Genomic DNA, 16,310 nt, shown 5'->3' with positions numbered 1-16,310 from the left:
AAGCCAGCTGAATATTTAGTATAAAAATCTCTATAAGGTCAAGCCGGCTTTTCTGCGGAACTGCTTTACAGACATACAGACGACCACATGGTTTTCTTGACGCCCTTGATATCGTTACAGTAGCATCTACCGGCTCATTAAATTTTTGACTCTTTGTGCTTTTCTTTAATATGTAAGTTCTCTAAATAATAATAAACAGACTAGAATTATTTACATTAATTTAATATTTGCGAGTTTAAATTAAGACTAATTCATTTTATTTTTTTTAATTATTTTTTATGTCTTAAAGGAAAATTAGATTTTTATCACCAGATAAGTAAACAGAGTCCATTAGTTGTTATTTATATGTTCTCTTAATGTATTGCGATTTCAAAGGAAATGAAATTTCGCTGATAAATTTTACAGAATTATTAACACTAAATAAATATCTAACACGTATGTTTAGGCAAAGTGTTAAATATATTGCATCACTGTCTTGTTGACTTAAACTATTTTATTAATGTAGACTATTTTATAATTTTAGCAATTTCTTTACATTCTCGCAATCCTTATTCATAGTAGCATAGTGATTATCGAAATTTTTTCTTTACAATTTTGTTCACTTATTTTTGTAATTATAAATTTATGTAAGAGGAAGAGTGCTTGCTGGCTTATATAGTTATTTGAGACATGTACATTTTTTCTGAAGTATTTCTTATATTATGATCATAATAGTCCTTATATTAGCAAATTAAATATAATTATACATAAAGTTAAATGTTATGTCCTGCAATATATTAACAAAGAAAACTATAAGAAATAAATTAAAGATCACTATTAAGTTTTATTTGTGTCAAGTAAATTGTGTAGCTGATCTCTGAGAAATGAATGTAAATATATTTGAGATTTCATTGCATAGAGGTATCCATCTCATATTCATGTAAAGATTCTAAGTATAAATGAACAAAAAATAGTTTCCTTGTGCTGGTGCTGAAGGGTTTTATATTTATGTTAAGAACATTGTGCTCCTTGTCTAAAATTTCCAGACCGTGATTTGCAGCAGAATAATCTCCCAAGTAAAGCAGTAACCCATAAGTCTAAAAGAAATAACTTTGATACCAACTTGTAGAGTAACCACCCCCAGGTAAACCTCTACTGATTTTTAAAATATTTGGAAGGTTGAAATCATTTTGGCGTGTTGGCAATTTTATTTGGTGACAAAGATCACAGGACTGAAATAATTATATTGCAAAGTTGCATATTATTTTACATGGAAAATTTATATTTCCTTGTAACTCTCCTTAAATCTTATATTTAAACACTTAATTTATCAGTATGCAAAAATTGAACTTTTCTGTTAGAAAAGGTTGTAATCAACTGTTATTGAACTCATTGCTGTTTAACTATCAGAATGGGTACTACTGGTATTGTGTTAATATGATTTTACAGGGCTATTATAATTTAATTTTTATTCCTCCTGTAATATATAAGTTCTTAAATTGATATCTTTGATTCTTAATAAAATAAATTGTGTTGGCAGGAATGAGTTTTATTTCTAATTTTACGTAGTACATATTTGCTTTTAATGTCTTTGAGATTCTGGTAACATTTTACTTTGTTAAATACCTATGTCTATATATTTTTTTGTGGATTTAAATTTAAAACTTATTTCATTTTTTCTTAGAAAAATGCATTTCCATACTGTTCTTCGTCCTTTGTTGTCAAGAAGATTGGCTGTAAATATCCGAAGACATTATGCTAAGGATATTAAATTCGGACCTGATGTACGAGCCCTTATGCTTCAGGGTGTTGATGTACTTGCTGATGCTGTTGCAGTAACAATGGGTCCTAAGGTATTTCTGATTTAATTTGAAAGAAAATATTCGCCTAAAGTTAAATTTATACTTTTTCTTATTACATTCAATATCAAAACCGGAATCTTAGTTAAATAAAATGTTACTCAGACTGTAGGTTTTCCTTTGAGCTTGACATAAACTTATTCTCAATTATGATTTCTACCAAATCTCAAGTAAGTATTATTGTTTAATTCACATTATGTATTCTTTTTTTTTTAAAGGTAAGATTTAAAGAAAAGCACTTTTCTAATTTGTAATTAAACATGTTGGTTCGAGAATTAAATTTTAAACTTGTTTGTACTTAATTTTGAAATTGAACAAAACCATTATTAAGAACTACTTCTCTCATATACTCGCATGCATGTTTCCAATCCCAGCTGGGATAGCGGAGCTATACCAGATCCATGAGGTCGTGAGTCTTCAAAAAATCGAGGAAAAAGGAGAGGTCTCTCAAGAACCTCTTCCATGGTGAAATCCAGGCAATCAAGTAGATGGTGAGGACTGGCCTCGCTGGAGTTGCACTTTTTACAAAATGGAAAAAGTTTAATTTGTCCACTGAAAGTGAGGCTCTTAGTATGCCCGCTGACAAATCGACAGGTAGCGGTTTGGTCGGCACGTGTACCCTGAAAGTCAAGGGCTCCAATTGTGATCCGGTGGAACAGGCCAAGCTTTATTAACTTTAGATTTGCAGGTAAAAAATAATTCGGAGTAAGTGAGGGCCGTGTTTTGGAGAGGCTGGAAGGGAAGTACCTTTTGCCAACTGATCAGCACGTTCGTTTCCAAAAAGACCCACGTGTGAGGGTATCCACTGAATATGGATGTTATGGGAGGCTGAGAGGGCATTTAATAAACGAAGTATAGAGACCCCAGTCCGGTCTGCAACTTTTCCGGGTGCTGAATACAGCTACGACTGTCCGTTAAGTCACATGCATGTAGCTATCTTAAAATATAAAAATTCTTTAATGAATATTTATATCTAAGGAACTTTTGTACATTAAATTTACTACATATGTTTTAATTTCATTTAGTTAAGTTATTTAAAATTAAAATTTATGAATTTGAATAAATTATGATTAATAATAGTTCACATGACTTTTTTTTTTTTTTTTCTCTTTTCAGTAGGTAGTTTGACTAAACTTGGGCTAAAAATTATATATCTGATTCAGTATATAAAAGATTGATCTGATGATAAATTATCTTAATTATCATCAGATCAATCTTTTTTTTTAAACTTATAAGGATTAACTTTTCATTAATAAGAACAAAAGATTTTTCAGATCGTACTCTTGTAAAAAGATTTTGGGCTTCATTCTACAGTTCTGTTAAAAGTAACAGTTTATTATCATTTTAAACAAAAGGTTTAAAAATAGCATTATTTTGAATTTTAAAAAAATAATAGTGATAAATGAAGGAAGAGTGTCTGAAATTTAAACTTTAAAAAACACATTTTTGTTGCGCCAAAGTATTTAACTTATTTTGTACTGTTATGTCAATCAAGTGATTTTATTTTTTAAAGTTTGAAAGGAAAATTTATTTATTAAAATGTATCAGAATAATTTTCCAAGAAAAGTCAAAGAGCAATGTTACTAGCTTGTGGCCAAGGTTTCTCTTAATTTTTAGATAGTTAATGAGTCTTGGTTTTAAATTTAAGTTGTAGATTAATTTTGAGAATAAGATTTATAGGTGAATTGATGTGTGCTTCATAGTATTGTATAATAAAGCAAAATATTATCTGTTAATAGAAATATTTACACAAATATTGATAGATATATATTTACAGGAATATTGATATATATTTTTTCATCTTAATATTTTATTGCTTTTTTTTTCTAAAAGTATTATCAGTGCACAAGAAATTTCAAGTGTTAACTTGAATGTACTGCATTAAAATGGACTCGAATTATCTAAAGAATTGTCCATTAAAAATAAAAAGTGAACTCAGTTCAGTTTTATCTAAAGACAAACCAATGTTGTGCTCATGAAAGATAAAGTAATATAAAACTAAGAAGGAAAATCTATTTTAGAAATGAAATATTCAGGGCTGATTGTGCTCCGGAAAAAATCCGGATTTTTCGCTAACAGGGATCGAAGGTCCAGACGTTTCAAAAAATCATTGATCACAGAAGTTTCTGGAAATCAAATTTTCAAACGTGGAACTAAAAACACAGTTTATTTTATTTGTTTGTAAGGGAGAGCCAGAGAGATACTTTATAGGCTTATATTCATGATTAATATTCATTTTTTATCAGTAAATAATTGTTATAATCATAAACTCAAGAAAGAAAGACATATTTGTAAATTTCAATTACTTCTCCAGGTCATCATAGGTATGTGTAAAATTTTAAATATAATTTAAGTAAACTAAGAAATATTGAAAAAAAGGAAAAAAAAAACTTGTTTAATTTTTTTTTCTCTAATTTTTCAATTTAGACTTTTTTTCTTAACTCAAGAAATTTTCTGTAATTTGGGCTCACAATTACCCCTGAATATTGAAATGAAGAAAAATAAATTCAAAAATATAAGCATAAATCTTGAGCTCCTAAATGAATAATTTTAATACTAGTTCTCCAGAAACAGAATAAAAATACTCAAAATGGAATAACTATTCTAACACTAAAATTTTTTAAGCTTGTTTTTAACTACAATAACTTTTCTATAACTTTGTAAAATCTCACTGAAATTTTCAGCATATATTAATAGTAAAAAGCTTTTATATCTAATGGTACTCTACATTTAAATTCGTCTTTAAAATCTGAAATATCTAAATATATTCTTTAGAAATTTAAGTAATTTACTTAGTTTTTTATTTGTTTAATTAGGGCAGGAATGTCATCATTGAACAGTCATGGGGATCCCCAAAAATAACTAAAGATGGTGTGACAGTTGCCAAAGCTATTGAACTTAAAGATAAGTTCCAGAATATTGGTGCTAAGTTGGTTCAAGATGTTGCTAATAACACTAATGAAGAAGCTGGAGATGGTACCACAACAGCGACAGTCTTGGCTAGATCAATAGCCAAGGAAGGATTTGAAAAAATTATTAAGGGAGCTAATCCTACTGAATTCAGAAAAGGTACTTTTTAACATTATAACTGATAATTAAAATCTATCGTTTCAACATACACTTGTGTGCAATAGTTTTTGATCAACGTGTGAAAGGCATTGTTACCCTTTTATGCGGGTTTTTCTTTTGTGGAGATGATTTCTGTTTTATTTAGTCAAGCCAACATATATATTGCACTTGATTTCAGAATTTTTACTTTTCTTGCAATTTAATGGAAAATGTAATCTTCGGATTAAATTTAAATCTTTGCACTCAGTTCAGATGAATATTTCTTTTTTTATATATATATAATTTGAGTCGTGTAAGAACTAATTCTTCAAAAATAAATGTCAATGATAAATTAAAGTTAAAATCACTTTTTCCGTAAATAAATATGCAAAACTTACGCTTATTTGTTAAAATTGTATCTTTCAATTGTATTTTCATCCAATTCCTAGATGTAAGAAAATCACATCACAAAGAACAAATATCCCACTGATATGAAAATTGCATTAGATTTAAAGTGACTTTCGTAGCACTAGCTTTGCTTTCTGGTTGATAGGCATATTAAAAACGTTTAGAGATAAAATTATACATTATTTATTACATTTTCTATCAACCATTTATAATGAGTTTGACATCTATAAGACTTTAACACGCTAGTGTAGGTTAAGATAACATTCATATGATTCAGCTATTCTTTTTCGCATCATATTTAGTCATAGTTAAGTAAATATGATTACAATTATGTGACAAAAAAAAAAATTTAAGTGAAATTAACATTTTTTTCTGTGCAGAAATGTAATAAAAATTATTTTAGTCAGAACAGCAGAAGTACTAAATCTTATCTCTACATCTAAAGTGGTTAGTATTGTTAATTTGGGTACAGAAGTAAAGTTTTACGTTAGTTTCATTTATAAACATTTAATCTGATGTTTAGAAATACTTTTAAAATATTTACTGTTTTCAATTTTGTTTATTCTGCTTTTTTTCAGATTATCAATTATTTTAACATAAAGCCATCAGAACCATTTTTGATTTTATTAAATTTTGTGCACTTTTATATTTTAGGTGTTATGATGGCTGTTGAAAGAGTAGTTGAAGAGTTAAAATCTAATTCAAAGCAAGTTACTACCCCTGATGAAATCGCTCAGGTAATTGTTTTTAAATTTTTGTTTCACTACATTTTTGTATTTTAATCATCAATAAAGTTAAAATAATAATTGAAATTAACTTCCTTTTTAATAAATTCAGTTGTTCAAATTTTCTAAAAGCATTTATAGTACATAATGTAATTTTATCTTTTCAAAAAATCTGGTTTTGAATGGCATAATTTCTAATTGTTGTCTGAAAACTAAGATCAATGTAGCAGCTTATTCTGAATCTTTTCATACAAATTAACTTTCAGCAGAGCATAAGTGGTAACAATTCAAAACATGGTTCAATTGTTACTTGTTCATTTACTAATTCATCTAATTTCTTTTCTTTTGTAATTTTTCAGGTTGCAACAATATCAGCAAATGGAGATAAAGCTATTGGTGATTTAATTTCAGAAGCAATGAAGAGAGTTGGTAATGATGGTGTTATTACTGTTAAGGTAATCTGAAATTCTACATTTTTGTATCTTTTTATTTAATTTACCTGATGAACTAACTTTATTCATAGTCATGAAGCTGTAAGCACCAGTGTTCATTAATTTAAATGATTTTATTAAAATCAGATTTAAATGACTCAATCATTTCATTGAAACTATTTAATTTTTGTCTTTCAAGTTTGAAGATCTTAGTATATCATAAAGAGTGAAAAGTTCAATTAACAAAATTTCATTATTGGTATATAATATATTATAGAACTTTTGAAATTTAGTTTTAACCCATTGACAATAGCTTTAAATGATTTTTAAAGACAAAAGGAATTTTCAAGAAAATTCCTTTTGTCTTTAAAAGGCTGAATCAGATTTAAAGTTATAAAAATAACAAACTTCGGTTAGTGCTAATATAATTTATCAAATCGTCTCCATCAAAAGATTAAACCTGAAAGACTCATTAAAATTAAAAGTGGACAAAAAATCTGGGTAAATTTAGAGAAAGTTGGAAAAAGAAGTTGAGAACCTAAAAAATCAAATTTTTAAGAACTTTTGACTTGTTTTAATATGTGATTTTTACACGATTATTTCCTAAACAAAATTTTCATAAACCTCTTACCGTATTATAAATAATTAAAAATTCAATTAGTGCAATAGTGAGGATTTATATTTACTTCTTGAACTAAAGGTAATTTTCATTTTTTAAGAAAGAAGTTTATAGGTAGTAAGTGTCATGTCTTTTGTTAGGAATTCTTGATGTTGGTAATTTAAACCAAAGTGATATGAATTTCAATTTTTCATGCTTTTATAATCAAGTCCTCCCATATTTTCACGATTTTTTACTTATGTGTTTTTTTACTTATGTTACTGTGTACCTTATAGATAGTATGAATCCCTTGAAATAATTATTAGATTATTTTTAGTTAAGTTATTTTACTCTGAAAATTAAATAATTTATTAATTTCCTATTGTGTATAACATTGCATTAATATTTACAGGACGGTAAGACATTAACTGATGAATTAGAAGTTATTGAAGGAATGAAGTTTGATAGAGGATATATATCACCCTATTTTATTAATACAGCTAAGGGTAAATTTATTGCTTTGAATTAACTATATTCCTATTTTTAGCAAGCATTAAGAAAGAGGATTAAATGTTTAAAAACCTATTTCAGGTGCCAAAATAGAATACCAAAATGCATTGGTATTATTCAGTGAGAAGAAAATATCTAGTGTTCAATCTATTATACCAGCTTTGGAACTGGCAAATTCTAAACGTCAACCATTGATCATTATTGCTGAAGACATAGATGGTGAAGCTCTTAGCACCATGGTATTGAACAGGTAAACAAGATTTTCTGTTTAAAGCCTTTGGTGGCATCTTGATAATATGAAATGTGGTAAATGTGCTACCTTACTTTGTAAATAAGTGAATAATCCCAAGAAGCTTAAGACATACTTGAGGATAAAAACTTCTTTAGTTGCAATAATTAATGTGTGAAAGGTTGACATATTAAATGCTCAATATCTTTGATTTCCATACCAGTTAGAAATGAAACTGACCCTGTTTTCTTCAATTTTTCTTGTTATACCTTTTTTCATTATTTTGTTGGAAACTTACTTTTTTTTAAATCTGTTTTCCCAATTCAAATCTACTTGGCCTAGAGGACGAATGCTTTTAACTAGTAGTTGCTCACTCACAATTATTTTACTGTACTTGCATCCTGTAAAATCTCAAAGGTTTAGTTTATAAATTCAAACCTTGGAAAGTCTGGTGTAAGATAATTATGTATATTCATCCAGCATTTCCACAAAATGTTTTTATATATGGTAATATGGTATGCCTCTTTATGTAATCCTCTAAAAAACAAACAGAATATTAAAGTATTCAATAAACTAGACATGTGATTTATAAGTATTTTTACTGAATTCAGTATATTTACAATTAAAGCTCCGAAGTAATTATTTTGATTGTAGCAGTTGCTCCCTTCCTTCGAAATCAAAAAAAATAATACATAAACTCATCAGTTTCGGTTACAGCTAAAATGAGTTTCGGTTTTGTCCCCTAGATGGAGGTGGCGGATTCGCAACAATGATACTCTATGAAGAGAGAGTGGAGCATTCTAAAAGAAAATAATAGTGTGGACAAGGGGGATGCTACAATTGGAAGATAATTTTTTTTTTGGGGGGGGGGGTAGTTTTAAGGTACCTAATTAGAAGACCCACACTAACCTAAAAAGTAGACAAATTCACGAAATTCAATCCATCTGGTATAATGAGTCTGCTTATAGGAATTAAGTAAAATGCTAAGAAAAGAAGTATCAAAGAAAAATTTTAAACTAGAATCCATAATGCAAACTATTTCCTAAAATGTTGGAATTAAATAAATTTGTATAATATTTCAATGTGTTATAAGTAACTGTAAATATGTAGAAAAAATAGCATTTTTTTAAAATTCATGATTGTACTAAAAATTAAACAGATCTGTGAGAAACAAGGTTTAAAAAATCCCAGCCCACCTAGGTTTTTGATGAAAACCTAAATTTTTTTTTTTTTTCAAAAGTACTTTAAAGTTTTTTTTTCCTGAGAACTAATTAGGAAAGCGTGATTTGCTTCTATCAAAAAAGTTAAATAAGTTTAGATTTTTACATTATTATTTTTATTTCTTAAGGATAAGCAGATGGTTCCATAAAAATTTAATCTTCTCAACTAGAAAATTCTTAGGTTTTAATCATTTTATTCAGTTAGCATTGCAACTTAATATAAAGTTAATTCTTGACATGTTTGGCTGGAAATAATTTTATTAAAGTTCATCATAAAAGTAAATATAGCACATTTGCTGGTCTATTAGTGAATTATAAAAACTTGTAATAAATTTTTTCAATGTTTTTGCCAAATTTCTTTTTTACTCTTTTTAATATACATGAAAAAAATTGCAAATCTGAATTTCTGTACTTAATTTTGCAATTCAGTTTCGATGATATCATCAAAAATGGAGTACAAAGTCTAATTTTTCAAAAAAAGTTCTTAAAAGTGTTAATTTTTGCTTTCTTAAAAGAGTGGGAACCCTGTTAAAAGAAGTGTTTTGAAAATTTAACTTTCATGTCATTTTAGTATTTTTATTAGTTAGATCACAAATCCGCATTAAATTTTAGTTATGGTTTTAAAAGTGATTTTCCTAATCGATACAATATGAAGTACATGCAATGCGTATATCAATTTTTCAGCTTCTTGTAACTTTTTAAATGACTTGCTGTATGTTTTGTTAATTATAGTACATAGCTCGCATTGGATGCATGGCTAATTGTATATCCTTGCTCTAAGTATTCAATAGTTGAATATTATTAATTTCAATATGTGTATAGAAGTATGCGCAAATTAAAATTTAGCACTTAAATATATGTACTCCCCGGTATAGAGTACTTTTTGAGTACTGGTTAGTAATTTGCCTGACGTGTTATTAAAATTGTAATTCAGTGTTCAGTGCAAATATGTAATTCATTTATTGTGGTAGCATTTCGGCTAAATACATTATTTTTTAAATAAGATAAGTTGCATAACAAATTAGAAAGTTATTTTAGAGCCATTTCTATTACAATCTTGTGTTTAAACGCAAATCTAATGATTAAAAATTTATAGGTTAAAAGTAGGACTACAGGTTGCAGCAGTCAAAGCTCCTGGGTTTGGTGATAATAGAAAAAGTACACTGCACGATATGGCTATTTCTACTGGTGGCATTGTGTTTGGTGATGATGCCGATTTGATAAAGTTAGAAGATATCCAGCCACATGACCTAGGAGAAGTTTCAGAAGTTGTTATAACAAAAGATGATACATTATTATTAAAGGTAATTTTCCAGCTCTAAACATGTGGCTATTTGCAATGCAAAAAATGTTGTGATATTTGTATATGTCATATGGTTTTAACTAGCCTGTGTTTTTAATAATTGCTTTACTAGATAGTGTTGGACAAGCTTTCACCTTACGTAAACCTAAAGTGGCAGTTATAATGTGTAAAAAAAAAATTATATTTAAAACGTTAATTTTAAATGCAGATGTATGCTAATGTATTATTATTATACAATTATAACTAACAATAGTAAATTAGAAGTAAGTTTTGAACAGGAAAAAATTCACTCCATATTTTCTTATTGTTTTTAGAAATTATACTTTGTTACAATATATAAAATTGATCCAATGTTTCTAAACATTGAAATTTAAAAACTTCTTAGCCTTTTCGAAAAAATTGGTTTAGATCAGTGCACTAACTGGTAAAGGAAAACCTAGAATAGTCAAGAAATTTAATTTTGCCTCTAAAAATCCAATTTTTTACAATAACCTAAAATTCTATGCTCCAGAAAAATATCCTATGTTTAAATTGCTTAGAGACAAGTTATCGATTCTAAAGTTAAAGAAACATCTATTACAATCATATATCTTGAATTCTACTTTTCCGTTATTTTTTTTTTTTTTTTAATATATAATATCCTCTTCGGTGGTATTTTGCTACTCATAAAATCTAGTTCTTGATAATGAAAAAAAATTACATTGTGTCTGAAATGAAGTAGGACCTCTTTTAGATGCAATATTTTTTAATTTAAAAAAAATTTTGCCCTTTAAAATTTTTTTATAACAAAAAATTATGTTATTAACATACAAAAACTGACTATGTATCCTACGTTAAGCTTACATTTGTTAATTTTCTTGCTTCACAAAGAGCAATAAACAATGTTTATTTTATTACACCAAGTAGTTCTAATTAATAAAATTTCAAAAGTGCATACTCATTGTTCTACCATATCTAACACATAACTGCTTATCTGTAATTTTCTCTTAAATTTATAAAGCAGATTTATATTTGTCTTCGTGTTTAGGGCAAAGGAGAGAAACAAAATATTGATAGAAGAATTAGTCAAATTAAAGATGAAATTGAACAAACTACATCTTCATATGAAAAAGAGAAACTTCAAGAACGCCTTGCAAGATTATCCAATGGAGTTGCTTTGTTAAAAGTAAGCAAAAATCTACTTTAAATTGTTTTTCCTTCAGACATGGTTTTAGTTTACATTTTGCCAAAGTTCTGTTTGTCAATAAATAATATAGTTAAATAATTTGAGTTCTTTAAAGTTTAATTCTGTTATGCCTTAAAATATTTTAGAATTAAGAGCTGTTTTTGAATAGTTAAATGCAGTCTAAGTTCTTGAAACTTCATTTTAATAGACAAATTTAAAAAAAAAAAATTTTTTTTGGAGTATTTGTTATTAAGATTTGCTAGTATCTAATTACATGTAAATCTATGTGAAATTAATCAAGGTGAGAAAGAATTTTTAATTATTTTTGATGCCATTTCAACATTAAATTGAATACATAATATTCATCTAATTCTCTCTAATTAAATGTGCAATATAATTAGATAACATCAAAATGCCTAACAGTAAATGTGTTAAATTTAGTGAGACCTCATAACATTTTTTATATGAATACAGAGCTCATTATAGGCAGGGTAAGCAGGGCGCAGCACCCTGCTGCCCTTTTAGTCAAAAAAATCCACCCTGTTGCCCCTGAAGTAAATTAGTGCCCTGATGTTAGTCTATACTCTTTTTGCCCTTTTTTTCCTAAGTCCTTCTTTATCCCCCCCCCCCCCAACTCTGCAATGGATTTCCTAAACTTTTGTTATTTTCAACTCTTTTTATTTAGTTTGTCATTGCTGTCAATACATAGATTTATATGGGAAGGGAAAAATAGCCATCACAACCCCTTGTTGCACTTGTCTTTGAAAGTTTGCAGTTACTTCCACTATCATTAAACCATAATTATTATTAATCATTTTAATTATTAAATCATAACTATAGACACTTAAAAACATACATTTATTATTTTATTAATATATGCATGCATTTTAAATAAATTACTAGCTAATTAGCTCATAATATATGTTAATTTATTGATACAAATTAGTAATTTATATGATTGCTTTGCTACTTTTAGTAAATTAAAATAAAAAATTCTTTTACTAATTGACAATGTCTTTTAATTGAACATGAATGCCCATAGAAGGAAATTATTGCCTTTTTAGAACAATAATGCCCTTTTTTTAAACTTTTGCACCCTGCCCTTTTCTCTGTCTAGAATGAGCTCTGATGAATAAGATGAGAAGATAACTTTGGTTCTTTTTATAGGTTGGTGGTTCTAGTGAGTTGGAAGTGAATGAAAAGAAGGATCGTGTGAATGATGCATTAAATGCTACTCGTGCTGCTGTTGAAGAAGGTATTGTTGCTGGTGGTGGAACTGCCCTGTTGAGGTGTATTGACTGTTTGAATACCCTAAAGCCTGAAAATGATGATCAGAAAACAGGTAATTTTTTTCCAAGTGTTTTATATTGACTTTTGACTGGTCATGTTTGTCTACGTTCTCATTTATTTCACTTCAAGCTCACTACGTCATCAGATTGTCTTTTATGTAATTCTGGACAGGCCATGATGACTGTGCATTTGGACACATTCACTGCACTAAGACTGACTGTATTGTTAAGAAGTACTGGAGAGCTAGAACCCTAATGACCTAATAGTCAAAGGCTGGCATTTGTTTAATAAATAAATAATATTTGTCTTTATGTGCAGTCTTGACAAATTTAATGTGTATCTAAAGAGTATTATAAAATTATTTGAATCTTATTTCAAATATCTAGCCTTTCTTGAAGCTTATTAATATATTAGTCCTTACTAAAAAAAAAAAATTATTTCTTTTTAAAGAGTTCTTAATGGTATTTGATCTTTCAAATACTATGTGTATCTTAATAGATCAAATTTAATATTCAAAATATAAATTAAATGACAAATCTTTATAAATAACTGATATATTTGACATGATGTACTGTAATAATCATAAAGGCCATAAAGATCTACTTTATTCTTTAATTTGGAGGTTCAGAAGCTTTGCTAGAAATCCTGATTATATTCATTAAATTTTTTAATAAATTAACATTTCCTTTGAAAAAAATAAAGCATTAGTTAATTATTTGTAAAAGTTCTATATTTTCTTTTATTAAAATTAATACTTAGTTATAGTTAAAATATTTAACAATTGTTCTGTTTTCAGGCATTGACATAGTGCGAAAATCTCTGAAGATGCCTATTACACAAATAGCTGTCAATGCTGGTGTTGATGCAGCTGTTGTAACACAAACTGTCCTAAGTAACAAAGGAGACTTTGGCTATGATGCCATGAAAGGAGAATATGTTGATATGATCAGAGCTGGAATCATTGATCCAACAAAAGTAAGTTTTTATATCAGTTGGTCATAGAAGCAAAATCATCAAAAATTTATTGTCTTGTTTTTTGTTATTGTCAAAGTAATTACTTACCACTAAAATTAGGTAATTATTAATGACTTATTCAGGAGTGATTGTAATATGGGGGTATCCCAGAATTCCAGGTTTTTCGTTTGATCCTTCCTGGTCTAAAAGTTAAAAGCAGGACATATAATTTTTCTGAGAATATCTAGTTTCTCAAGACCATTGGTTCTTGTACTTCCGCTAATCAAAAACTTTTAATCGGATGAAATTTTCACTAATTACCCTTTAACGATAAGCTTACGTACACAAGTTTCTTTTAGTTTAGCAGATTTTTGCCATTTCGAATATTTAAAATTGCGCCAGAATCCGCTAATATCACTTCCTATTCACGCGGTTTGCATATTGAGCATCAATTTTCGTATTTGTCTCATTTAAGTTACACGTTGCGATTGGTATTCACATGGTTTAAAAATCTTACATCACTATTCATATTCAGGCGATTTCTAAATTATATATTCCTTATAGGTAGGAAATTTAATTAGAATTTTTTTTTTTTTTTTTTTTTTTTTTTTTTTTTTTATTTGTTTAATATGAAGCATCTATGGTATATAAATTGTTATCTAGATATCGATTTTTTACACATAAAATGTTCAGGGTTTTTCACTTCATTTCACAATCACCCCTGCTTATTAATATGATAATTTCTCACTAATTCACTTCCACTAACTAATTTCAACATTAATTCACAATTATTAAAAGAATAATCATACAATATTAATCTTAGACTGATTCTTGACCCTCAAATTATAGACAGCCACAGTGTGAAGAAATGTGCTACAAATAGTTAAAGAGAGTAGTAAAAAGTTTAACCTTTTATGTTAATTTTAATCATTTAACAATGTAAAATTGCAAAATTTGAAAGAAATTAGTCATTATCGAATGAATTATGGCTTACTTAATTTTTAAAAGTTGGATATTTAATATTTGATTTCTCAAGAATCCAACCAATTTTAATTGTTCAATTTAATTTTATCTAATTTTAATGGTTAAAAACTAATTTATGCTTAATTATTTAAAAATGTGAATTATCCTTTCATGTCTCCAATTATGTGCATGTTGCTGAACTTTTTGTATGTACATTTTCCTGAACAACTAAGTTTTTTTTGTTCCATTGTTGAACCTTATGATAGTCCTTTAGTTTGAGCTAAAACCCAAAATAATATAAACCTTCAATGTGCAGAATTTATTAATGTTCAAAATTTTTATTGCAGGTTGTTCGAACTGCTCTTCTAGATGCTGCTGGTGTTGCATCTCTACTGACTACAGCTGAAAGTGTCATAGTTGATATTCCAGAAAAAGAAGACAAAATGCCTATGGGTGGAGGCATGGGTGGTATGGGAGGAATGGGTGGCATGGGAGGTTATTAAATATAAAACTATATTAGGAATTTTAAGACAATTGACAGATACTCAGAGATTAGGGATCAAGAACAGGTGTTACGAGTAATTGTGCATTTTTAATCATAACATTATCACTGTTCTCAAAAGTCATGCATTTTGTTAATTCATTGTAGAGCCTTGTATAATAAACAATTTTTTCTATTAACTTGTTTTTTCCTGTGTTCTTATGTGGTACATTATGCTCTAAATTATAATGATGAATTTTTTGATTTCTAAACTTATGTAATCAAATGAAATAGAGCAACTATTGCTATGGAACAAGTATTTCTAAGTGATACTTTGAAGTTAAATAAATATTAAAACATAAATGCTCTGTAATAAAAAAAAGTCTTCATCTTTTAATTTCGACTGCTTTCTAAAATTAACTTATATTTCATATTTAATTACTAAAACAATTTAAGTGGTGCATGGTTTGCTACAATTATTTCTTGGATTTATAAACTCTTATGTACGTTTAAGAGTTTTAATGAGTTTAAAAGATGAAAGCCATTTGTATTAAACCAAAGTGTAATAAAAATTTCAATAGGTCTTTTATCAAAGTTAATATAATGTGTTGCAATAAGTGTTAAAAAGTTTATTTTTACCCTCATAGAAGACAGTTGCAGGTAATAAATTATTTTAGATGTTCCAGTTTAACAAAATTAAAGAAAGTCCTGAAATATTTTAAAATTCTAAGTTGAAGATATTCATTAATAAAATGCAAAGAGAATGAAACAGGGCACAAAGGAATATTAGAATGAAAAAAAAATTAAAGAATCAAGTAAAGTACAACATATTTAATTGCACAGCCTAGCTGATTTCTAGTATGAAAAACTATTTAATTTTGTTATAAATATGCCATAGATCTCTCCTCTGTACACTCAGGGTTCCCGCGACCTTGAAAAGTACTTGAATTTCATTTTGATTTTTAAGGGCCCCTAGAAGTACTTGAAAATGATATTAAATCCTTGAAAATTTCGAAATGACCTTGAAAAGTATCGAAAACTCAGGAAAACAGCCCTATTTCCAGTATTTCTATGTTGAACTTTTTGACGCGCGTAAGTGCAAGAGAATGACTTCCCCGTCTTTCAGATGATGACACGTACTGTTTGA

At 27.8% G+C, this 16,310-nt stretch overlaps 1 protein-coding gene across 5 annotated transcripts; it reads left to right on the top strand.

Annotated features, from left to right (window-relative positions):
- The first annotated feature begins 35 nt into the window (after positions 1-35).
- Hsp60A (Heat shock protein 60A) lies at positions 36-15,363 on the top strand. Of its 5 annotated transcripts, none has more exons than XM_043048205.3 (12): positions 36-172; positions 1,664-1,832; positions 4,655-4,907; positions 5,949-6,031; positions 6,379-6,474; positions 7,461-7,554; positions 7,640-7,808; positions 10,104-10,311; positions 11,338-11,475; positions 12,643-12,817; positions 13,562-13,740; positions 15,030-15,363. In XM_043048205.3, the coding sequence occupies exons 2-12, from the start codon at positions 1,668-1,670 to the stop codon at positions 15,183-15,185; spliced, it is 1,716 nt and encodes a 571-aa protein (XP_042904139.2). In that variant the 5' UTR covers positions 36-172; positions 1,664-1,667; the 3' UTR covers positions 15,186-15,363. The 5 variants fall into 5 exon arrangements, with proteins under 5 accessions (XP_042904139.2, XP_071040518.2, XP_071040519.2 ...); XM_071184417.2 differs by having other exon boundaries at positions 95-229; XM_071184418.2 differs by having other exon boundaries at positions 117-316.
- Positions 15,364-16,310: the final 947 nt, after the last annotated feature.

This window comes from Parasteatoda tepidariorum, chromosome 10 (assembly GCF_982258835.1).
Source record: "Parasteatoda tepidariorum strain Cologne lab strain chromosome 10, Ptep-v5.0, whole genome shotgun sequence".
Taxonomy (NCBI): Eukaryota; Metazoa; Arthropoda; class Arachnida; order Araneae; family Theridiidae; genus Parasteatoda; species Parasteatoda tepidariorum.
Note: the sequence above shows the minus strand (reverse complement) of the source record. Positions and strands in the feature narration are given on the sequence as shown.

Bases quoted from the DNA above. Each gene is read 5' to 3' on its own strand.
- Hsp60A (XM_043048205.3), top strand. From the start codon at position 1,668: ATGCATTTCCATACTGTTCTTCGTCCTTTGTTGTCAAGAAGATTGGCT. The intron at 4,908-5,948 runs GTACTTTTTAAC...TTTATATTTTAG, and splicing joins TCCTACTGAATTCAGAAAAG to GTGTTATGATGGCTGTTGAA. The intron at 12,818-13,561 runs GTAATTTTTTTC...TTCTGTTTTCAG, and splicing joins AAATGATGATCAGAAAACAG to GCATTGACATAGTGCGAAAA.